The sequence below is a fragment of the Nymphalis io genome, chromosome 3 (genome assembly GCF_905147045.1).
Source record: "Nymphalis io chromosome 3, ilAglIoxx1.1, whole genome shotgun sequence".
Taxonomy (NCBI): domain Eukaryota; kingdom Metazoa; phylum Arthropoda; class Insecta; order Lepidoptera; family Nymphalidae; genus Nymphalis; species Nymphalis io.
Window position 1 is genome coordinate 13,508,051 of NC_065890.1, and position 24,571 is coordinate 13,532,621.

General features: G+C 45.1%; 1 protein-coding gene across 3 annotated transcripts in view; it reads left to right on the forward strand.

Moving 5' to 3' along the window:
* LOC126781193 (transmembrane protein KIAA1109 homolog) overlaps positions 1 to 24,571 on the forward strand; it is a 28,893-nt gene that overhangs the window by 1,815 nt on the left and 2,507 nt on the right. Inside the window, exons 4-52 of one of the 3 annotated variants that reach the window (XM_050506035.1) lie at positions 300 to 5,432; positions 5,503 to 5,648; positions 5,731 to 6,230; positions 6,308 to 6,488; positions 6,608 to 6,769; positions 6,845 to 6,970; positions 7,117 to 7,222; positions 7,603 to 7,659; positions 8,943 to 9,035; positions 9,127 to 9,153; positions 9,509 to 9,651; positions 9,745 to 9,922; positions 10,012 to 10,170; positions 10,245 to 10,456; positions 11,056 to 11,185; positions 12,887 to 13,096; positions 13,395 to 13,557; positions 13,628 to 13,756; positions 14,139 to 14,306; positions 14,499 to 14,676; positions 14,772 to 14,942; positions 15,152 to 15,298; positions 15,627 to 15,756; positions 15,840 to 15,970; positions 16,068 to 16,190; positions 16,255 to 16,398; positions 16,493 to 16,592; positions 16,680 to 16,897; positions 17,147 to 17,251; positions 17,435 to 17,699; positions 17,770 to 17,886; positions 17,973 to 18,052; positions 18,140 to 18,363; positions 18,514 to 18,651; positions 18,786 to 18,931; positions 19,007 to 19,172; positions 19,243 to 19,407; positions 19,478 to 19,610; positions 19,857 to 20,091; positions 20,165 to 20,366; positions 20,814 to 21,073; positions 21,706 to 21,850; positions 22,111 to 22,193; positions 22,288 to 22,393; positions 22,467 to 22,778; positions 22,847 to 23,055; positions 23,736 to 23,864; positions 23,935 to 24,087; positions 24,158 to 24,382. In XM_050506035.1, coding sequence (XP_050361992.1) covers positions 300 to 5,432; positions 5,503 to 5,648; positions 5,731 to 6,230; positions 6,308 to 6,488; positions 6,608 to 6,769; positions 6,845 to 6,970; positions 7,117 to 7,222; positions 7,603 to 7,659; positions 8,943 to 9,035; positions 9,127 to 9,153; positions 9,509 to 9,651; positions 9,745 to 9,922; positions 10,012 to 10,170; positions 10,245 to 10,456; positions 11,056 to 11,185; positions 12,887 to 13,096; positions 13,395 to 13,557; positions 13,628 to 13,756; positions 14,139 to 14,306; positions 14,499 to 14,676; positions 14,772 to 14,942; positions 15,152 to 15,298; positions 15,627 to 15,756; positions 15,840 to 15,970; positions 16,068 to 16,190; positions 16,255 to 16,398; positions 16,493 to 16,592; positions 16,680 to 16,897; positions 17,147 to 17,251; positions 17,435 to 17,699; positions 17,770 to 17,886; positions 17,973 to 18,052; positions 18,140 to 18,363; positions 18,514 to 18,651; positions 18,786 to 18,931; positions 19,007 to 19,172; positions 19,243 to 19,407; positions 19,478 to 19,610; positions 19,857 to 20,091; positions 20,165 to 20,366; positions 20,814 to 21,073; positions 21,706 to 21,850; positions 22,111 to 22,193; positions 22,288 to 22,393; positions 22,467 to 22,778; positions 22,847 to 23,055; positions 23,736 to 23,864; positions 23,935 to 24,087; positions 24,158 to 24,382 — 12,963 coding nt within the window. The remainder of the gene's footprint in view (positions 1 to 299; positions 5,433 to 5,502; positions 5,649 to 5,730; positions 6,231 to 6,307; positions 6,489 to 6,607; positions 6,770 to 6,844; positions 6,971 to 7,116; positions 7,223 to 7,602; positions 7,660 to 8,942; positions 9,036 to 9,126; positions 9,154 to 9,508; positions 9,652 to 9,744; positions 9,923 to 10,011; positions 10,171 to 10,244; positions 10,457 to 11,055; positions 11,186 to 12,886; positions 13,097 to 13,394; positions 13,558 to 13,627; positions 13,757 to 14,138; positions 14,307 to 14,498; positions 14,677 to 14,771; positions 14,943 to 15,151; positions 15,299 to 15,626; positions 15,757 to 15,839; positions 15,971 to 16,067; positions 16,191 to 16,254; positions 16,399 to 16,492; positions 16,593 to 16,679; positions 16,898 to 17,146; positions 17,252 to 17,434; positions 17,700 to 17,769; positions 17,887 to 17,972; positions 18,053 to 18,139; positions 18,364 to 18,513; positions 18,652 to 18,785; positions 18,932 to 19,006; positions 19,173 to 19,242; positions 19,408 to 19,477; positions 19,611 to 19,856; positions 20,092 to 20,164; positions 20,367 to 20,813; positions 21,074 to 21,705; positions 21,851 to 22,110; positions 22,194 to 22,287; positions 22,394 to 22,466; positions 22,779 to 22,846; positions 23,056 to 23,735; positions 23,865 to 23,934; positions 24,088 to 24,157; positions 24,383 to 24,571) is intronic. The other 2 variants (XM_050506036.1, XM_050506037.1) reach the window with 2 other exon arrangements.

Genomic DNA, 24,571 nt, shown 5'->3' on the forward strand with positions numbered 1-24,571 from the left:
CTCTACAATAATTTTAATGGCATTGTGATGCTTCTAAACTGACTTAGAACTAATATCAACATGCTTGAACAGGTATTAGATATATACATATGTGTTTCTTATATGACAGATTCAGATTTAATCCCTATGAGTTCCTTTTGTAAAGGTAGGTATTAAAAATTTCAGTGGCAATTGCCAGTATTTGAACCAGGGCCCTTTGTTTATGATCGACCATTTAAAAATGTTGACTAGCTATTAAATAAAGTTATTTAAGATTACAAAGTTAATTCAGTGTGTTAAATTACTTGCAATTTTTCCAGATTTATCACATTCAGATACTCGTCTCTCTATTATGTTAAATGGCTTTGAATTACATTTTTATAACCGATGTGATCTATACGCTGAACTCGAAAAAACCTTTGGGCTCGATCCATACATTAAGCAACAACACGATGACGACGATTCGGCCGATCGCGACAAGGCCATGAACGATGCAAACGAAAAACGAAGACGGGCTCAAGATACTGTACGATCCGAAGCAGCTATGGCCCGAACGTGGCGCGATCTTATACCTGTTATAAAAATTGATATTTGTTCTGGACGTGTTGTTTTCGGGAATCGATTGGTACCAACAACGTTATCAATTAGTGTAGAAGAGGCTCACTTGATGTACAGTACAAAGCCACCAGCATCTAGTTTAGACCACCTTATGCACTTTGTAAAAGCTAAAGCTGAAAACTGCAAAGTTATGTTGGCACCGAGTCCAAATTATACTGCTATGGTCGATGAGCCACCTAGATATATGGGAGAAGGATTTGTCATTATGAGCTCTAACTACATGGAAGTTTATTTCTACATGGACGAGCCTGGCTTAGTACCCGAACAACCTGTGTTACTTCAGTTAGCGAATGGTGATATAGTTGAATCAGCGCCACCGATTTGGGGTGTAGATATAAAATGTGGTAAAGGAACCGATTTCAGTTACGGTCCATGGGCAGACCGGCAAAGAGACCATTTATTCAAATTCTTCTTTCCCCCTAATTATAAAAATTTGGAAGTCACTCCACAACCGAAACCTGGCGATAGAAGGCAGATGCAGTCTTTCGATATTCGATTATCAACCCTGAACGAGGCTACAATAGATATATTGTTTACTAAAAATAAAGAAACCAATGCTGTTCATATAAATATTGGAGCAGGGTCTTACCTTGAAGTTACTTTACCATGGATTGTACTACAAGATGGATATACAACAAAAATTACTGGACAGTTACTACATTTGGAAGCAACCACTAGTCTCCAATATAGGAGCTTAGCTGAAAGTGAAACTCTAGAATATACAGTCAAATGTCACTATCCACTCGTATGGAATCATCACCAATGTTGGCAGCTTTCTTTAACAGGCTGTAAAGCAACAGCTCACTTCGTTTACACTCATATTGATTTCTTTCAAGATTTAACCAATGACTGGTCCAGCAAAGCTCGACCAGACATATTACACTTTGTCCCTTACACATGGAAAATATCTCTGCTCTTAAAAGAATGTGAGGTTGTTACAGTTAGTAATCAATACAATTGGATAGATTGCAGTTCAACTAATCAAGAAAATAATCATGTTGCTTTTTGTGGCGACTTACTAGATGTGTCCTTTGATTTACCGTTTACGGATTTCTTGCCAGACGTTATTCCTCTAAAGATATGGGTACAAGGCGAGGCCGTTGATATGAGCCTTTATTTACCAGAGGTAAACACGTCAAGACTGTTGCTCTTATCTATTGATAAAAACATGAAGCTCATTCCATGTAGATTAAAATCATCGAAGTGGCGTAGGAAATGTGTTAAAAGTCAAGGTTGGGTAGACTGTTGGTCTGTTCCGATAGTGGCACTAAGTGTTCGATACAATTACCATCCTATACCACCATTGGGTCCAGAACCACAAGCTGACATTACAACACCGGAAAAGGAAGAAATACTTTTATCACCAATGAGAATACCAAGAATGAGAAAACAGCCCCAAATAAATTGGGCTTTAGATGGGAACAACTTTGATCGAACAACTCTTGCCCCAGATAAAGTGAGTGTTGAACTTGAGGTGGGGCCGTCTATCTTGCTTGCCTATGGTACTATAATTACAAGTTTTATGAATTTACTAGAAAATATATTTGGAGAAGATCAATCATTTACAGACATGCAAAAGACACCTAACATGGACACGTATTATTGGTCCAGTGAAAACCCTACGAAGATAAACGACAGAAGTAGTATAAATCAACATGAAATATCAATTGATGATTCAAGTGATTCCAGCAAGGGTCCTTTTGACCCACGCCGGTGTCGTCCATTAGATGTTAGCGTGTCAATTATAATTCATGATATACAAGCGCACCTAGTTAAAAATTGTAGCGAAAATGAACCACCCTGTCCTGTGGTATTAATTGAAAGGTTTGGTTTCGAAATGGATAAAAGTTTTCGGGAGACTAAACTCCAGCTCTTGTTAAGTCCATCAATATTGGTTTCCTCTAACAACCCTTCACGATCTAATTCGAATGGGATCAATAGCTCAAATGCACTTCAACAAGGACATCTAATGCTTTCATCGTTCCAGCTAAGAGGAAATGGTTTCTTTAGTGACACTAATAGATCCGTCGAAGAAGAAACAATTGAGTATGCTTGGATGATGGAACTACAATTGGGTCAATTGACTGGGCGGCTAACATTACCGCAGCTTTATCAAATTATTTCATCGCTAGAAACATTTTTACTTCTTATAAGTGATAATGAAAACGAACTGACGCCGCCTAACACCGCTAAGCAATGCCACCATGGGCTAAACAATGTTCTATGTCCAGAAACAGACCTAGCTCTTAAATATCGTTGTCCCACTCCGAATGAAATAAAATATCGGATGATTCGGGTCGCTATCGATCTCATTGATATTTATGTCGCGGACACAAATACGACTCTTCAGACGTGGATATCACCAATTAGATTATCATTTTGTAATTTACACGGGTCTGGATTTGGAACCGGCATTACTGGGCTGTTGCCAAATATAAAACTTGCACTTTTTACACAAACCAACATGCAAGCTAATACTCATCACCACTCCAGTGGAAGTAATGGAAGTCAAAACAAAGTACCTGAAAATGAAAACTGGGTCGGAGTGGGATCGATGTCTTTGGGTCCTTTACTAATAGAGGCTGCATCATCATTACCACAAAGTCCAAAAAATTTACACCTCGTACAACAAAAATTTTTAAAGTTACATGACGAAAAATTTAAAAGATTGTGGTTTCTGTGGCCAAGTGAAGGTAAAGGTACCCAGTGCGGCTGTATTGGAGGTTGCAAATTTTTCGGTTCCAATAGGAATGGCGCTAACTTTTTGAAGCCAAGTTCTTCAGACTTACTTGAAGGAATAAATATAGCTATTTTCAACGTAATAGAAACGTCTCCGGGAGAATATGGTTACGGTCAAAGCTTACTTCATCCTGGCCAGTTGGTTTTTCATACACCACCATATAATAATTTGAATGTCTGTTTGCAACCGACAAATGTTTCTACTTTGATTCCATCACCTTTACCGCAAAATCTTAGCAAGTCACCGCAAAGCATAGACAGAAAAAGCCTCACTCGAAGGTTTTCTTATACAAGTATGAGTAAAGGTAGCAATAATGTTTTAGTATCAAGCACTAAAAGTGATGTTCCATATGCCCGGCTGGTAGATTCTACTGTGCCTCTGGGTAGTTCGAAAATTGACAGCGACTCCAAACTAAATAAAACTATTTTAAATGTACCCCAGATGGAAAGCAGTGTTTCTGATTCGAAATTGGCTCTTAGCTGTGGCTTAAAAGAATGTTCAAATATTACAGTTAAAAGACCTGTTCCACCTGACAATGATCAATTTGTAGCACCCAGAGTACCGCCAAGAAGTGTAGCAGTATCCGACTCTCATTACTCGCTTAACTCACAACCTCCACCAGAAGATGCTGTTGTACCAGAAGTACAGCGAACTATATCGATTACGAGCGAAAATCATTCAGAAGCATTTTTTTCAGCAGATGAAGATATGTTCCCCAGTCGTTCATCAAGCTTAAAACATTCTTTTGGCAGTCGTCGTAGTAACCCGAAAGAACATACTTCGTATGGGATTGGAGATGGTAATAATGAAAAATGGTTAAATATTGGACATAGATCAGAAATTATTGATGGACACGACACAATAAGCAATTTAAGTGCAGGCGTTCAACCTGACTCGGAGAGTGGATCGGTGTCATCAACTTCATTCATTTCTGCTATTTCTTCTCAAGAAGATATGACCCTAGTTAATCTTCATATGCAAACTAACAAGCCCATTGTGGATTCTCCTTTACTTATGTCGAGTTATATAAACAACTTGCCGCAGTACAGATGTTGTAATTGGTCAACCTGTTCTTTGCCAACTGGCAGTGACGCATTCACATTGCCACTCTTTAAGAGAGCCGAAGATGGCTCCTTGGTATATGTTGGCCAAAAGTATCTTCCAACTTTTGAACATGTTGGTAAAGTGCAGTCACTGAAATTAATATCAAAGAAAGATGTTCATAATAGTCAAAATCAACATGGCCCTTATTCAAATTTACCCTCACATTTTAATTCTCAAATTAAATCACACCCTTACCCTCAAGCGTGGTGGGATTTACAACAGAATGTACAAGATAATCAAGAAAATACAACAGATAAAAGTAGTACATCTACAATAACGACGACGAGTGACAACAAAAACGGTTTATTCGTTAAATTACGCGGTGAAGTCGATGTATTGCTAACACCTTTAGTCTTAGAAAGCACTCAAAAATTCGTCGAATCTTTGACGCCAGTATTAGCAAATATTCATCCTATCACAGTTATAAACCATTTGCGTTTACTTTGTATTTCATCGGTGGAATCGTCGAATATATTGAAACAGAAACAGCATGTACTGAACTGGTTACCACAAATGCAAGCTACTAATGAGTCTAGTATAGTAATGGAGAAAGATGATAAATGCAAACTTGCGACGATATCGCATTCGAATATATACGAAGAGACCGTGTGTGATCAACTCCAAGCCACGGTCACAGTGCCAAAAGTTAACATCATTTTCATTCAGTCCTCCGTCGTTGAAGACATGATATCTTTTTCAGCGCTTGATAACATACAAGATTTAACATGTGTTTCGCTGTTTGGTGTATCCGTTGAAAATATTGTAGCCAAGTACGTCAGCTCAAGGAAAACTTTAGAATCAGTACAACTGTACTATAGACCGACTCTTCGAGCACTGGGCAGTAAGAAGTCCTTTGGAATTATGAAGGGTCCACGCGCGCTGATCTCGACGCAATCCTCAGGTAGGAAACGAGGACCGGAAAAGGGGGAACCGGTTTATATAGAGACGTCGCAACAACAATGCGAGGATACGACAATAACATTAAACATTGGTATGTATTGATTAATGTGTAATGGACTCTTATCAGAAATCAATGGGGATAATAAATGTATTGATTACAGGAAAAGTCCACGGGCAGTTGCGTCGTATACGTAATGATTCATCACAATTAAAAGATGCCACTATTACCGGGATACCTTGTCAACATTCAAAGGTCTCATTTAAATTTATAAGAGGAGACTCGTGTGGAAAAGGATGTGATAGTATGGTAAGAATAAATAACAAATTTGTTTTATGAAATGATTCAATAAACAATAATTACTATATAAAACTATTTTACTCTTTTATAGGGTTGTCAGAACGGGGCAACAGAGGGTCAAAAAGAAAACTCCATCGGCTACATCATGTTCGAATGTGGTATTGAGGGTGTTTCTATTAAGGTATCGAAACATTCACAGTCTCAGAAACCGAACGAAGAGAAAAAACCACAACGAACCGACAGCGAAAGCTGTAGAGAGTCTGTAAAATCTGCAGAAGAGACGAAACCCGACAAAGAGAAGTCGAAAGGACTACGAAATTCGGGAATCGAGGAGCTATTTCGTAAAAGAGAATCCAATTCCAAGCCCAGCACTCCCAACTTAAGTAGCGCCCAGCCGCCGCCCGTGCCACCCGTCGCGCCCGAGCCCACCACGCCGGCCCCCGACGACCCCTCCAACGACAGCAGCAACACCGTCGTGCCCGCCAAAGACGGCGGCAACACGTCGTCGTGCTCGATAGACTTCAAAGTGGTCTGGTTCAACTTTGCGGCACCGCCGAGGACCCCCATCACGAAGAAGATCGATTACACCAGGTAGAACTGCAACGACACGCCGGAGTAGCGATTACCAAAAGAGTTAGTGATCAAAGCGTCAATCTTTCGGTCGCCAGGCTCGACTGGAACCTGCTGAGCACCGCGTCGCCCGCCATCAACGCGTGGATGAACCCGTGCAACCGACTCGGCATCCGCGTGGTGGCGCTCTACCGCGCACGCGCGCGTCGCCTGGCCGCCACGGCCGCCAGCCTCATGGCGTCGGCGCTGGACCGCGCGCCCGACCACACGCCGCCCAAGGTGAGTCGCGCCCGCCTGGCCGCCACGGCCGCCAGCCTCATTGCGTCGGCGCTGGACCGCGCGACCACACCTGGCCGCCCTCCCCGCCCCCCGCGCTCACCCCCGCTCGCTGTCCGCAGAGCCGCTACGGGCGCCACACGCCGATGGCCAAGCAGCTGCGCGAGGAGCCGTCGCTGCAGCTGTGCGCCGTGCTGCTGCGGTACGCGCTGCAGGCGGACGCGGCCGCCGTGCAAGCCGACCTCGCCGAGCGCCACCTGCCCTCGCTGTCCACGCTGCGCCAGGTGACGACCACTCCTAAATACTTATGCGTATTAGTTTCTTTGAATTATTTACCGACTCGATTGATTTAATTCCAGGGAGTAATAGTTCTCACCAGACAATGGAAAAATATTCTGTACACTCCGCTGCTTTTGGAACACAATTACAAGAGCAAAGTTATGCGACCACTCAACGTTACTTTCGCTTTGCCAGATTTGCTTGAGGTATAGTTGGCTTCATTAATTTCTCCAAAAGTATGTGCTATTTTAATAACTTAATGATATGTGCGCTTTAAAAATATATTACACCGTAAGTCGTAGAGAAATGTAATGCACCACAATTATAACTTCCGGTATACTTACTCGTTCAGGATTCCGTGGAAGGATGGCAAGAATATCAGTTCGACAACGAGGCGCTGGATGAAAACTGCCTTTTATTGAACATGGAAGTAGACAAACTCACCAATCAAATTCCTGGTAAGTTCAATTTGTTTCATTACACATGCAGTTATGGTTGAATTATGAGATAAAATCGCCAGGGCACAAATTATACACGAAAAAGTTATTAAGTTATCTGTAAATAATCCGAAGCCGTGTCAATGTTTTATAAAATATTTACAAAGTTATCAAATAAGTTAAACATTTAATTATGCTAGTTCTACAGAGTAACGATTGCTAGTATCGATACAATAATATATAAATAATAATATTTAAATAAGATAATGAGTATATGATTAGAATAATTTCATTGTCCATGTTGTCTATGTTACGACATTATCTCTTGAAGTAATTAGTGAGTATAATATATAAATAAAAATCGTTTCTTAAACATACTAATAATATTGTGGTCTGTGAAGCGAGCGCGCCGACGCACACAGCTCGCCCGCACTCGTACCCGTCCACGCCTCCGTCCGGTTCGTACGCTTCGTTCATCTCGAGCATTGTGGTTTATGTGATGGGTGTTGTAATGCTATCACAATACGCTTTGGCCCTCTATCCACCAAATCGGGTCGGGACAAATCAATCTGCTGAAGCTATGCGGAGAGTTTTGGGAGAAACTAGATTATATTCCAATGGCAGGAAGGAATAAAGATAAACAAACATTGCATTTACATATTCCATACGATTTACTAAAAGCTCTGCTATAATTTTCATTTCAAACAGGTTTTGATTAATTATCTTTATTTATATAATACTACATCGCTATTCCGCCTCATTATTTAGAGCTGGATCAATGATATCATGTCAATTCAAGGTTAACGAAAATATATACATTTGACTTTACTCTTCCTATCATTGGCGATCGTCCGACTCTGCTTTGGTGGAAACCGGTCCTTGAACTTGCACGTTTTGCGAGTAATAATTTAAACATGTATGTGATGATTTTCGTTTTGTATGTGAAGCTTCGTATCCGTCTTATGTCTTCTATATTTTGGTGATGTTCGAAATTTTCACAGGTTATTATTTGAATTACATAACCATATAAAACAATGTTTCTTCTTTATTGTAATATTTATTTTAAATCTTACCTATTGAAACTCATTAGTTCATGACATTATCATTATTAACTTATCCGGATTAACTAAAATTATGTCATTTATTGAGCAATGCTCGACGCATTAACGGTCAGATGACAGATGACAGGTGAGACCGTTCAATCAATTTCCTTTCTTCTACATCTTCCTTGTCTATATCCTATGTTTACGATTCATTGGTGTGTAAGTCTGGATTGATCAATATACCTTCTTCAACGTTTTCTGCACTCATTCATGTTTAGATCGATTTCCAAAGTTTTTGGTTTCCGTACTTTCGCAACTTTTATTTTTCATTTTATGCAAATGAACTTAAGTAAGTTATGAACACTTTTTAATTCTTCAAGTTATATAAAACTATGTTTATAATATTAGAATGTCTTTAGCCGCTTCATTGTAGATTTTAGTTGATGAAAAACTTATGCATTATTTTCGTTAAATTGTTGATATTTGAAATGTTGCACTTTTTAAACACCGCGGGTTAAAGATTTTTGTATTTTAATATATTTTTTGCTAACAGCATAACAAATTCATTAAATCTATTGTCTCGTTTTTTTTTTCTTAATATATTACTTAAAAATTTAATATATTACTGTTCTCTTAATTACTTTTGTAAAACAAATATAAGTTTTATTATCATTTATATCATTCGCAATAATCAACAGTGCGAGCGGCGCAAAACAGTCGTGCGAGCCTAGTCTTCCCATCGCTACCTTTCTCCACGAGAAAGACGCCATTCCAAGATGATGCCATTGCCAGTGAGTATATACGATAATAACGTAAAAAATAATGAAATATTATAATAAATATAATATAACTATAATAAGAAAATTTTTCATGGATAACAAGAAAGCAGACCAGATGACCACTTTGACGGTAAGTGGTCACATTCTATCCATGAACCATGATCGGATGATTTGTCCTTGTCATCATCATTAAGCATGTTGCACATTGTCGGTGCACTAATTTTAATGTAGTTTGTGCAAATACCACTAACAAAAGCTTTACACGGAATATAAAAATGAGAGCATAGTTGTTCTGCAGTAGATTATATTGTACGTGAATGATGTACGTTTAGAAGGTATAGAAACACGCATAGCCTAGTGTTTATTTTCATAAAAACTAGTTTCTTGTGAGACTTCATGGTTTCTAGCTGTCGATAACAAATAAAATAACTAATAAAATGGGCTTCCTTTATCTCAAATGGTTTTTATTTCAATGTAAATAATAGATTACGGAACGCTGAAAGAAGATCTACCGACAGTGGGCTCGAACCCATCGCTGTACTCCCAGGGCAGCAACGATAACATCCCCAACGACCGCGCTCGCGAAGATCTCTACCAGTGGATGGCCAAACAGGAGCCCATCAAAGTGGTAAGAACGCGATAGCTATCCGGAAGAAGGGTACCTTCAATGTCGGTTTTATTTCCCGATATTCGATTCGATCCGAGATAACGTTACCACCAGGAACCCAAGAGCAAGAAGCAGATGCTGCCGCCGAAGATGCCCGGTCGCGCCGTGTCGGCCGCCATGCCGGCCTGCAGCCTGTACCCGCTGCAGGGCTCGCTCATGCTGCTGGATGCGCACCTGGTGTTCCAGCCCTTCCTGTCCGCGCTGGGCGTGTCTCCGCACCAGGTGGCGCACGGTGGGCATTGACGATACATTACTTAACTTTGCTTTTTTTAACAGTCTTATATATTAGTAGACTACTCTATGCCAAATTTTTGGTTACAGGTGAATCGAAGGTCAAAGGTGTCGGCGCAGAGGCCGGTTCGGGTCTAGATTCCCTGGGCTCGAAGCTGTCTCTCCTAGCCTGGGTGGACATGTTCCGCATCGATATCGTGGTGGGAGAGTTAGCCCGCGATCGAAGACATCAGAATAGCAAAGGAAAGGGTATGTCGTGTTTTATATCCAGATCCATTTTGTTCATCACTAAAATTTATTCTTATTATTTTATTTTTATTCAGCGAATCATCCTCATGTGGACATACCTTCGGAAACTCCCGCGTTCCTTTGCGAGAAAATATCCCTCGACGTGGACTTGAAAAAAGTAGCGGACATGGCTGTGGACGACCTCATCCAGCGGCAGAACGTGCTGTACATATCGCGCGGGCAACTCAAGAAGCACATCAGCACCATGCTTAATTTCAACATCAGCATCCGCTTTATATCGCAACAGGTGGGTCTTCGTCTTTTACGTTACGTGTCAGGGGTCCGAGTAGACGAGTAGATACAACCAGACCTAGGGCAACATGTATGTGTGGGTGGAATGGTTTGCCTGAGTCCGTATTTCCTGATAGGTACAATGTCGGTGTCTTTAAATCCAGAGTAAACAGGTTTCTTATAGGCAAGCGTGCTACATCCTAGACCGTGTCGATGCTCAACATCAGGCAAGTCAACGGTCAAACGCTGGCCTATTTATTTAAAAAAAAAATGTGTATCTGATGCTGACTCTGATAGTACAATTTATATTAGTTTCGGAGTCAGAGATCCACCAATAGTGCTGCTAATGTTAATAAAAATCCTAGAGTTAGATATTACTGCAAACAATTGTGTACATGTATCTTTTGGGTGTGTAAATAAATTATTATTATTATTAAATTATTATTATGCTAATAGACATCTGCAATATAACAGGATAGGTTACCGAGCTCACAGAAACACACATATGTACCACGGATATTTGAAAAGTATGATTTGTAAGTAGATGTAGATCTAGGTGCAGCTTCAATGCCCTCTTTATTTTCAAATTAATCTTGTAATAATATCTTTATGCAGGTAAACATGCCGCTGCTGCGCCTCCTGCATCAGATCAGTAACATGTATCAGAACGTAAAGGACACGCAGAGCGAGCTCCGCACGCACACGCAGACCAACTCTTCGCACCGGCACGACAAGCATCCTTCAGGTGAAATTCTCTTCTTAAAGTAACAGCCTGTAAATGTCCCACTGCTGGGCTAAGGCCTCCTCTCCCTATTTGAGGAGAAGGTTTGGAGCTTATTCCACCACGCTGCTCCAATGCGGGTTGGTGGAATACACATGTGGCAGAATTTTGATGAAATTAGACACATGCAGGTTTCCTCACGATGTTTTCCTTCACCGAAAAGCACGAGATGAATTATAAACAGAAATTAAGCACATGAAAATTCAGAGGTGCTTGCCCGGGTTTGAACCCACGTTCATCGGTTATTCTCTTCTTCTTCTTCTTGATTAATCAATAAAATAATTCTATATTTGCTAAATTAATATTTAGAAAATATATTAAGTTAATAAAATTGATACGACGAAATAGTCTCTAATCCATTATCCATACGTGCTAGTTTAACTTATTCAGATGATATAGCTTTTTGATTAAAAATGTATGGAGCAAACATTTAATAAAATGAATGAAAATCATTTAGGATTTTTTTTATTAAGTTCTATTATGTATTTAGCTATTAAATTATATAACAATAGTACATTTAAACAGGACCATTAATAATAACGTTTGTTTCGTTTAAACCTACGTTATGTTGATTTTCTTTTATAAGTTTTTCTTCATCTCTATACAACATCCAACAATAGTCTGCCATCATAGTAACATAACAGCGACCTGTATTACTTCTTTCCATATCTTTAACATCTTGATGGAACCGCTCACCATGTTCCTCGCTGTAGTCGCCCAGATTTTTAGGGAAACAATCAATGTGTGATTTCAAAAAATGAATTTTTTAACTCACGTTACAGTCTAAGTTTTTGTAGGCATTTAACATATCCTGGACAATATTTTAACAATCAGGATCTTTTGTATTACATAAAAACTTAGAAATGACATACATAAAGCCATTCCAAAAAAAATTTCTAGGGTTGTCATGAAGTTTTCAAATTCTGCATCCTAAATAAGTTTCCTGATATCAAGTCCCGTTAATATTCCCTCTTTCAATTTAGCATCGGATAAACTAGGAAAACAAGAGTTAAGATACTTAAAAGTATTTCCATCTTGTGGCAATGCTTTCACAAACTGTTTCATCAAGCCAAGTTTAATATGAAGTGGTGGAAGCAGCACTTTATTGGGATCTATCAAAGTCGGGTTAATGAAATTTTTTACCCAGACTTCTAATTTTGTTCTAATTTGCCAGCCTGATTTTTTCCAATGTAATTTGTCTTGCCAATTGTCTTGCTCTGCTATCCCGTTCACAAATATAAGGGAATTTTTTATAACTTTGCTGCTGTTCAAGAAGCATGCAAATGAATTTCAAGTCACCGCAAATTGACCATGTGTTCGGTTTATTTTTTCCAAAACACTTTTCAAGATTTCGTAAGTTTCTTTAAGATACACTGAATGAGCTACAGGTATTGATGTAAATGTCGTCTGAGCATCTATTAAATTGTTTTCCTTTAGGCGAGATCCGAGACGTTCTGTAGCATCTCTTGTCAAGCAAAAATAGCTATATTAGTTCAAATTAAGTGCAAAAAAATGTGACGTGATGCAATAAAAATATATAAAAGTTAATATTTGCAACATATGGGTTAACACCAACGCGATTGACCTGCAATTATTAAAAAAATTTTTTCATCCCAGACCTGTGTTATTGATGTTGTCGAATAATTGCACTCTGATGTCTCTCAGTGTCCGACTTCCCGGAGAACGTCGTGAGCATGTCGTCTCTCGACAAGGACAGCCAGTACACCACGCTGGAGCCCAAGTGGGAGCTACCGGTGGCGCCCGAGCCGGCCGTGCCGGACTCCGACAAGGGCACGCCCACCCCGCCCAGGCCGCGCCCGCAGTCCTTCGCGCAGAAGCTCCGGTCCACCGGCAAGACCGTTAAAGGGAAGCTCGGTCAGTATGACTGTCGGGTCCGATGCGTAGGAACTGGCTTGGTCTTTACGGCCACATTTTTGACACCGAGGCAGTAGTAACTGAATGCATTATATATCGTGTACCTTTATTTAAATGTAATATTGAACGGATCCGACACAACGTTAACCTCTCCGTGCGAGGACTATAGAAGGAAACTCCCCCCTCTATCGTCGGTCATACAGGACGTTTAAAAGTAATGTAATTTTTAAAATGTTAGTCTCTGTATTCACTGTCGTGAGTTATCGTGGCTCGTGTAACGCGGTCGCGCGGCCGACAGGCTACAGCTCGCTGAGCGAGGGCGCGCACACGCCCATGTTCGCGGCCAGCGCGCCCGAGCCGCCGCCCCCCCGCGGGCAGCTGGCGCCGCGCTGCTGGCGCACCGTGTACCTGCTGCTCGACCTGTACGCCAACATGCCCGACGCCGACACCATCACGCACAGGTACCGCGCCCCGCCCCCTCGGCGGCCGACGCCGGCGGCTCGCTTCACGTCCCCCTTCCGCCGGTTGCAGGTTCTCCGTGTCGACGGAGCTGCCGGAGGCGTACCGCGTGCGAGCGCGGCCCAGCTCGCGCGAGCAGAACGCGAGCAACTCCTCGTCCAGCGCCACCGGCATGGGTATCGTGGTGGTCGGCGTCGCCAGGTAGCGGATCTATGCCTTATGTATTACACGGAATTTAGAAATATTATAATTAATTTTATTTAGATTAACATATAGCAGATTCAATAATCTTTAAACAATACAGTTAACAAAATAATTACAATGGTTACAGTGATCTATCTATCTAACATAAAATATAATTTATGTCAACAGAAATTTAAGAAAAATGATAATTACTCACTAGTCTACACAATAGATAACTATGTAAATTTGATTATTGACCTCTTTTTTTTTAACCAAATTTAAAACAGTCCCAACGCAAAGCTGCCCATAATGCAGGTCGCATTTCCAAGCTGTATCATTTACAAATTGATATTGACATTAATGCTTTTGACAGCATTTTATAACCATGTAATATGTTTAGAATCCACCGCACGCGTCTGTTAGCCTCTCTGTCGGGGCTGAAGCTCGAGGCAGAGATCACGTCGCTCCAGGCGTCGCTGTCGGCGTCTCGTGCACGTCAGTGGTCGCTGAACGGCAACCTGGGCCGCACTGCTATCGTGCTGCTCGAGGGAACGGCACCCAATCACCAGTTTGTATTATTCCTCCATTCTTAGTGCATTTTACAGTTTTGCTAAGGACTGGTAGTCACATTGATGTGTCTTGTTTGACGATATATAAGAGTTATACGTATTAAAAAAACTTGAAACTCGTTTCGATACTCGTCTCCCATTTGTCGGTCCTTCGAGCCGGATCGGAAGTGACATTGGAGCTCGTCCCACAGGACTGTGGTTCGAGTGAGCGTGGGCAAGTCACAGGCGCTGTACGCGTGGGAAGGAGGCCGACTGGGCGCCACGGCGCTGGCGGCCATCGGCGCCGTGCGCGTGGACCTGCCGCAGCACCCCGTGGCGCTGCACGGCGTCATGACGCGCTCCAGTCGACAGCTGTCGTCGACGTTGCAGGTGGGTGGAACCACTCGGAGGGCTTCCGTCGCGTACTACGCGAACGTAACATCAGCTCCTTCAGTTTACATATATATATCATTCCTGGCCCGCAGGAGCTGGGCGTGACGCGCTCGTCGTCGCGCACGTCGCGCGCGGCGGGCGCGGCGCCGGACGACGACGACGACGGCAGCCCGCCGCCCGCGCCGCGCCCGCCGCCCGCCGCCGCGCATAGCGCCGACCCGCTGCTGCAGCCGCTGCAGCTGCAGTTCTCGCTCGTGCTGCAGGTACGCGCTCCGCCGTCATCTGTTTACAGGCCGGGAGCCTTCGTCCGCGTCTTCTCCCGTAAAATGGGTTGGAACAAAGTTCTTTTTGTTATATGCCCGTTTCTCTATCCTTGGCTATCTCGACGCAATCTTCATTTCGTGGTTTAATGAGGTAGTGGCAGGCGGTCGGAGTCACTGTCGCACTATATTAACCCGGTTTCGTGCCGCAGAGCCTGACGGTGACGGCGGCGTTGCTGCCGTCGCTGCAGGCGCAGTACAAGATGGAGCGCGTGCAGAGCGCCGGCGTGACGGCGGGCCGCGCACACTTCACCGTGGACCTGCCGCACCACTCGCTCAGCTTCGTCACCAAGCTGCAGGTTAATGTGTTTTCAATTATTCAAAAATCAAATTCAAATATGTTTAGAATAATTTTTTTATTTGTAATAGTAGGCGAACGTTTCATTTTCAAGGTGTGCAATCATCCAAAAAATCATTGGGTTTGTAATATCATTGATATTGTGTTGTTTATTTGTTTCTCGGCGTGCAGACCGGCTCGCATAGGTGAGCAAATGAACATTGATTGATCGAGCAAACAACACCAGATTGTCACGTTCAGCTAACCTACTAAATTTGAAGTCATCGAAATTTCCCATTTGGGAAGTTTGTGTGTGACCCTAAATATGCCTCACGTGTGTCGTGGCGCAGGTGACGGAGGCCAACATCCCCGCGGCGGCGTCGGTGGCGCTGCCCGCCGTGTCGTGTCGCGCGCGCGTGCTGGACTGCGACCCGCAGGAGCGCTCCGACGCAGACTCCGCCGACACCGCCGACGCCAGAGGTGACTACGTAATCACTCATATCTATGAGAGGGGCCTCAAAATATTAGCTGGTAGTGGTATCTAACGCTCGCTCCGCCCCCAGCGGCCCCGGAGGGCGTGGTGCTGCGCGCGGGGCGCTACCTGTCGGCGACGGCCGACATCGGCCTCTTCGAGCACACGCTCTCTACGGATCTGTTGAATCATCTGGTTTTCGTACAAAAAGTTTTTATGAAGGTGCCATATTTTAATTGCGCTATATTTATTTTTATTTGATATTGAAATTATGTACACGTATTGTTTGTTATCCGACTAAAATATTTCGCAATCTTAGGAAGTGAACGAAGTAGTACAAAAAGTGTACGGCGGAGAAAAACCAGTGCCGCTGTGGAACGAGGAGGAATTATCTTCGTCTACTTTTAGCAGGATACTGTTCTCCCTCCTGATCAGGATCAAGGTACGTATGACCGTCGACACGTGTCGCGTTCACTCCCGGCCGGCTGACCCGTGCTTCCCCGCAGCGCATCCAGCTGACGGCGACGACGCCCAGCAACTCCGCCGTCCGGCTGGAGACGGGCGCCGTGGAGCTGGAGCTGTCCAACCGCGTGCAGAACGTGCCGCAGCCCGCCGGCCCGCACGGCCTGCGCCTCTTCGCGCGCGCGCAGGTCTGGCCCATTCACTTCCCTATTACTTCGAGAACTATCAATGTTTATTGGCTTATGTATTTATTATTCTATACAATGATTGCTTGTTGCGTAGGTCGACGTGAACCTCAGCTTAGGACAGCTCATAAGGAACGCGATGTTCGAGGAAGCCGAGCCCGAATTCCAGCAGTACGCTTTCTTCAATACCAGAATAGGTATATTGGCGACTCTCAACTTGTGCTATCGGAAAGGTATCATTTAAAAATAAACATAAGTATATGTATGGTTTTAAATGTTTTCAGCGATGCGCAACGCTTTTCAAGACGAAATAGTTTGCGAGGAAGATAAGGAAGTGGTCCTGATAACGTTGAAGCGGCCGCTCATATACATACAGCCCGTGGCCGTGGACAAGGCGATCCTCGTCTGGCTAAACTACAAGAACGCTTACGAGTACTGGAACGAGAAGCGAATGAGTCTAAACAAGGAAGTGCTCACGGCTACACAGCAGGTGTTTGAAAAGGTACCGACGTGCAAATAAAAGAACTTCTAATAAATATTTGTATCCTAGGATATAATCTATAAGATTTTATTTTTATATTTTACCGTTAGTTTCCAAATAATTTATAAGAATATTTTAAATCTCAAATAGCAACATGGTCAAATAATTTTATGGATAATACAATATCATCAGATTCAAATGTTCTTCATAGATACATAGTGTGGTACGATCGATATCGATGAACCTATAATACGCGCTTTTCTCCACAAGGTACAATTGAGTTCAAACATTTCGCCTCCTCATCTCAGCACGCTATTTTTACAACTCAACGTGGACGACATCGGCATCTGTCTGCCGCTCAACCAACTGCCACTGGTGAGATACAAGTTTTGCGTAACTTTTTTCTATCTGTGACTTTTATTATTGTTTTTTTTTATGATTAATTCTTTAGCCTTTTTTCAAAGTTACAAATGCAGAAATTCCAAATTCTAATTCGCATGGTGATACAGTAGGTTTAGTTTTAATAGAGCAGTGCAATATATGTCCCGTGTCGTGCAGACGACGTGGGGGCGCGGCGGGTACGAGGCGGAGTCGCGCGGCGCGGTGGTGGTGACGCTGGAGAGCACCAGCATCTCGGCCTGCAGCTCGGGCTCGCTCGTCAGCAAGGGCCGCTTCGTGGGTCTCTGTCTGCGCTTCGCCGACGACTTCGAGGCCTCGCTCGACGACTGGAAGCCCGACCCCGGCGAGGCCTGCATCAACGTGTGCTGCGTCTCCGAGGGCACCTACGAGGTCTGCAGCAGGACCACGGCGGCTAAGCACAACGGTACGCTCCTCGTCCTAAGCGAGCACACGATAGAAATGAGCAAGTGATTATCGATGTTTTATTCTTTCAGAAAATGCCAAATGGTTCTTAAACGTATCATGGCAAATGGAAGGCGTGGATATACACCTGGATGTAAATGTTGGCAAGCAGTTGTCGGCGCTTGGACACACCCTGACTATGTTGACTGGTAATTTTATTATTTCACTTCGCTTCGCTGTATTTGCTAATTACAAAGTGTAATTGCTTGATAATACTTATATTATTATATTATAGGTTTCGAAGAGGAAGATACTCTGAAAATGGATTTCGAAAGCGACCTGGACGATGAAGCGGACAACAGCAAAGATTCTCAGGTAGGATTTGTTTCTATAGATTTCGTTCAATTACTGCTCACCCAATAAAGTTGATCATCGAACGTATTCAAATATAATTTCGAACAGGAGAGCATTGTGTTTCGACGCAAATACACGGACCACCTCCCGCCGTTCGTGTTCGACACGAGCATCGACGCCAAGAAGCGGTCCAAGCTCATCGAGAAAGAGATGACGGAGCAGGCCAAGATCATCAACGACCTGCGCGCGCTGGGAGCCAGCCATAGCACGGTGGAGTACGAGCTGAGGAGGCTGCACGACCTGGAGGCGCTCGTGTTTAAGGACTTCCGAAGGTGAGCTGAGTGTTGCATTGTATTTCACTATGATTATGTTAAATATAATCTGTATAAGGAATTGTCCTTTAGTAACCTTTTACCTAAATCTAATTATTTTGAATTTTTTTTTTATGATCTGTACTAAAAGCTATGCAATATTTTTTACAGGGACATGATACAAAAGCTGCGTCGTCAGAGCGTACGCGCCAGCTCCATCACGAAGGGCAAGCTGGGCCTCGGCTCCAACCGCAGTCGCTCCTTCGTGTCCGCGCCCGCCGCGCCCGACCTCGGAACACCCTTCGACCAGTCAGTGCCCGCCCTCAGCTTCTAACATTCACCTCGTTCAATTTCATTGTGCCATTTCTTCAAATATTTGATCGTTAACTTAGTACATTTATGCTCGAATCTTCAATCTCTGAAAAGTATCTGAACTCGAACAGCGTGTCGGAGCCGCTGGGCTCGCTGGGCATGTCGAGCGCGGTCGGCGAGTCCGGCGAGACGCTTCTGCTGGCCGACGACGACACGCGGCTCGCCGACATCATCGAGGGCGCGTCGTGGAGCTCCGCCGACAGCGACCCGCTCACAGGTGCGCCCCGCCCGAGCGGCGAGTGGGGACACAGTACAGTATCGCCCGGGCGAGTCTAACGCCGGCTCTGCGCAGGCGCGGGCCCGTCGCGCTCGGCGTCGCTGCGCGCGGCGCGCGGGGAGGCGCGGCCGGGCGCGCGCGTCACGTTCTCGGGCGGCGTGCAGCGCCAGAGCTCGCTGCCGGCGCCCTGGCCGCCGCACGACCCGCCCGCCGAGTCGCCGCAGGACGGCCCCGGCCGCACGTGCGTACCGCTGCCGACCCGCTCCCGCCGGCTCGCTCGGCCGCTACTGATACTCGGCGCTCGTTCGCAGGACGCCGCCGGACGCCCCGGGCCCGAGCCAGCCCGAGGGCAAGCAGAGCAAGACCAAGACCGCCGAGCCCAACATAGACTTCGAGCTCGACGTCAAGGTGCACATCAACAGCGGCAAGTGCGTGCTGCACACCAAGGATTCCTCCAGGGAGGACGAGATGAAAATGTTAGTAGTCGAGGAGGAGTCGCGTGAGTGGTCGTAATGAGCTGGCGGCTGACGTTCCCCGTGCCCGCAGCGGCAGCAGCAGCCACAGCGGCAGCCGCTCGCGCGTGGGGCGCTCGGCCTCGGGCGGGCTGGACGCGCGGCGCGCCCGCCTGCCGCCGCCGCCCGACCTCACCGTGTTCCAGGTGCCCGGCCTGCAGCTCAAGGTCAGCGCTATTCATTTTGTACAGCAACTGCTCTGAGCCGCTGTACAAAATGATCTCGTCTAGATAACTATCGTGACGTGGTCAATTTGCTTGAAGTATTTCTTCCTAAAGTTTACTTTTTATTTTTTAATGTATATATTTATTGTAAATATTGTAAAAAATTACTATAAAGATTGCTGTCCATTAAAATATTCATTACATTTCTATACCCACTATATTAAAACACATCGACATTACCCTGAGAAGGTGCACTACGAGTCGAAGACCCTCCCAGAAGAGTCCGCCTCCCCCCAAACGATACCTACAATGCCGCTGAACCCGAGCGTGCGAAAAGTGGGGACGAAGAAGGCGGCCCTGTTCGCCTGGATCACGCTGCAGAGCATACCCGAGGAGACCATCATCAGCCCGCACATCCTGGAGTTCCTCGAGCAGACCCTCGAGCCTATTCCGACGAAGGCTTCGTTCACCCCTCCTATGCCAGGTGAGTTAACCTCCGGCTAAAAAAGCCAAACAAACGTTGAGTACCTGTATCCGGTAACCCTGCGGCCCCGCAGCGCGCGTGGCGGCGGAGGGCGAGGCGGAGGGCGGCACGTACGGCCAGTACGTGTACGCGTCGTTCCCCGTCGACGTCATCGTGCACTTCCACACGCGGCCCTCGGCCTTCCGCTTCAGCTGCCTGCCCGCCTCGCGCGTCGAGTGCCTGCTGCAGCTGCCCAGCCTGCAGATCGTCTTCAGCTCCAAGCGAGCCGGGGATGAGTGAGTGTGAAAATTAAACATACCACTGTTTTTTACTTGCGTACCCCTTTTTGATGTGTAAAGATTACAATGTGAATTAGAATGGTTTTTTGTATGACATATGACCACGCCGAATCTGAATCGTGTAACCGCTACATTTTAAAGCCTGCTAGCGTATAGGTTATTACTATACTATCCCACAAGTATTATTATTACCCATCTCTTGGCTGGAGTTCGTCAAGTATGTTAAGTATGGCTCGCATTACGAGGTAACAATTCCACTTATTTTTCTCATCTAAATACTGTCCAATACATCGCGCGCACACACTATAATATCTCCCTCAATATAACCTTTATGTCTATTCAAATATCACATCGAAAACGTTATTATTATATAAGAAAAGCTTTTGGAATTATTACAATAATGTTTAAAAATTATAAAGTTTTATTTATGTTGGAAAATTGTAGAGAGACGGCTGAACCAGCGATCGCGATGGGCGGGTTGAGTGTGACGGGTTGCCTGGCGGACTTTTCGGTGTACATCTTCCACCCCTACGGCGGCAAGAAGTCCAGCCTCAAGGAGGCGCAGTGGTCGCCGCTGGCCGACACCGAGCGTAAGGACTCGCTGTCCGTTAATGTCGAGTTCGTCAAATTCCACCTCTCCCGCTTCAGGAAACTCGACTTCCAAACAGACCAAGACCAGTCCAAGGCTACTGTCAGATTTTCGAGTGAGTTTCATATTTTCTATGGTTTATATATTTTAAATTTATTATATTTACGTTTTTACAAGGTCACTTTGTTGTTAGTGGTAAGAACAGCTTCCAGCATATTTAGCTTAATATATTAATATATCTCAGCACTATAACCGAGGAGATTAAACAGGGGCCAATTCTACTAACAAATTGTCACTTTATCGCAATCGAATCGAAGCGTGATCATTGCCGTTTATCAGTTTTCCTGTTATTTAATTTCATTATCGACTATTGGCATAAAAGTAAATAATTAACTTTGGTTTTGACGTAACGGTATATGTTTACATATTATCGGTTCGGTTCCGATTCGAATAAATCTCGATTATTCAAAATTGGATCGGAATTGAATCGGGAACGTATCGTAATCGATATAGATTAGGAGAATTCGGCCCCATACCTCACCAGAAAATAACTGATGCTGGTAATGTTCAAGAGAACAGTTCCAACAAGATCGAACATTTACGCAGAAGAGATGAATATGTATTCATATATTCGATATTTTCAACACAATTGTTATATTTAGCAAAACTATTGTAAAAAAACCATGTCTAGTCAGATTCATAAAAAAGTGATGTATACCAGAATATATGGATAATTTTGCGTTGTAGCCATTGTGGACGTGGGATCGGCGTGGTTCAAGTACGATATGCGGCGACTGAGCGAGATCCTAGCATTCCCCAAGGCGTGGTATCGACGCAGCATCGTGCGCAGACTGTTCTTGGGGGACGTCAGTCTGCAGCGGCCACAGTCGGGGTACGTACGGACCACCGCTCCGTGGTATTTTGAGATGTTATGATACAGAGGATTTGAATATGCCACTTTTGTTTGATCGGAGTGAACACTTTTGTTATGATTCGTGTATGGAGGATATGATAAATAATTCATTTTATATACATTTCTTTACCAATAGCTATAATTGTTATACGTTTTTAGTAACGTGGCGTGAGGCGAACTAAAAGTAATATACAATAGTAGTAAACTATTTAAATTAAAATTTTTGTTTTGTGTTTCAGGACGTCGAGTACCAACGCGCCCCTGTCCCCGGTGCTCCCGCAACGTGAGAAAACGAAAACGAACGATTCTCAGAAACCCAAGGGTAAAGAAATTATAAGAATATGTCGGCGTTTCGTAATTCAACACTTGTCGTTTTATTCGAAACGATTAATCTATCGAACGATCGCGGTCCCCAGAGAGCAAGTCGGAGGTCGCGGCGTGGGAGACGCTGGTCCTGTTCGCGGTCAACTTCGAGCGCCTCAACGTGCACATGAACATGGGGAACGTCATGGGCAACGTCAGGTGAGGCGGCGGCTCGCCCGACCGCGCCGACGCGCCGACCGCTCTGACCGCTCTGACCGCTCGTGGCCCGCAGCTGGCAGTCGCGCTCGCTGGGCGCGCGCGGGCGGCTGTCCATCGGCAGCGCGCGGCGGCGGTCGGTGGCGGGGCGGCTGGCGCTGGGCGGCGCGGCGCTGGAGGCGCGCGGCGGCATCGTCGGCGGCTCCATCGCGCTGACCGGCGCGCGCCTGCACGCGCTGCTGCAGCAGGAGCCGCCCGCGCACGTGGCCGCGCTGCGCCTGGCCGCGCTCGAGCTGCGCCTCGACTACATGGGCGCGCCCGCGCTGCTGGCGCGCCTCAGCCGCCCGCAGGCCGCGCTGCGCGACCGCTGGCGACACGCGCCGCCCGGGTGAGCACTCCCGCCGCCTCCGCCGGCCGCCCGCTCGGCCCGCCCCACTGACCGACTCCCGCTCGCAGGCGCCCGGCGACGATCATCGCGCACGGCACGCTGACCTGGCAGCAGCTGCAGATCCTGATGAGCCGCAGCACGACGCCGGAGCTGCTGAAGATGCAGCTGAAACTGGAGGAGTTCTTCACGCAGCAGTTCAAGTCGGGCAAGCGCGTGTTCTCGTCGCTGCACTCCGCGCACGCGCCTGCGCCGCGCTCCGCCCGCGACCGGAAGGAGCGTGAGTGACCTACGTCTGTTTTCCCTGTACTTTAGCCGTTATCTCTCTGTACATTAATACATATGTATCGATTAAAAATATCACGTCATAAAATCACTTTCTACATTACCTATAAGGACTTTGGAATTATTATATTACAAAAATCAGAGGTGCATAAATTAAACAAAAAAAAAAAAACTTTTTTTTCGTAATATATCTACATATATTCTGCCATAATATGCATTTAAATTTTCTCTTTCTTTGAGTATGTTTATTTCACTTGGCACTATGACTACTCAAAAATATAATAATATTATTTTACGATCCAACTGAGCTATTATGAACAATTTATGACTATTTTCCAATGAGTGTCAAATAATCTATTCGTCCTTGTGGACCACTCATTCTCATTACAGATCCAGACGACATGTGCCGTCAACGAAAATTTAATAGAATAAAGTGGTGAAAAATATACAATCAAAGACTTCACTAATTACATAATACAACTTTAAAGTATACTACTAGTACTATTTTTACTACAAGTCGTTTCCTGGTCTTAATGAACCAGATAACAACTTGTTTAATGTTTAAGATATATACAATATGTTATTAGTTTTTTATATTAAGTATAATTATATTATTATATACAATGTATAACAATGCCATAGTTCGTAGGTTTCAAGTAATAGTATATTGTGTAGAAGCGGGTGCGCCTGCGGGTGCTGGCGCGGCGGCAGGTGCCGGCACCGGCGCGGGAGCGGGCGAGCTGCGGCACCACCGGCACTGGCAGCGCGTGCTGCGCCTCGTGTCGGCGGCGCCCAACACGCACGGTCTGTATTCTATAATCTCTATTTAATTTTGCACTGAACTATGTTTTGCAACGTATCGTAACCGTTACAGTCCTGGGCGGCACTCTGGAGCTGCAAGGTTCGAACATCTCTCTGGCGTGCTTCCACGGCAACAGCCTGAAAGCGAAGTCGTGGGCGCTCTTCAGCCTCAAGGACCCCTGCATCAGCTTCGCCACCGAGGCGCAACAGATCGAGAACGAAGAAGGTGAGATCGGGGAGCGAATATATTATGGTGATCTGTCGACTGTGACTCGTATGACTTCTCAACAACAAAGCGTCCGCTGACGCGTGTGCGACGCCCGCAGCGGCCCGCAGCGCGCGCACGCTGGCGGTGCAGTCGCTGACGGCCAGCCTGGGCGCGGGCGGCGCGGCGGGCGCGGCGGGCGGCCACCAGTCGCTGGCCACCGTGTGCCGCATCTCGCGCACCGTGCTGTTCCCGCCGCAGTTCAAGACGCTGCACGAGTGGTTCCACTACGCCTTCGCCGACAGCGAGATCGACGGTCAATACTATACAATATTTATTTAGTTACACGCACGCGTGCAACGCACTAGTGTATCCACGCGACGTGCGCGCTTATAAATTAATACATAAAAATCGACTTTTTATGTGCTCGTCAGATATATAGGCCGGACAGAAAAGGCTCTCGGTCTCGTAGGAATAGCAAAATTTTAATTTCGAGTAATTAGTA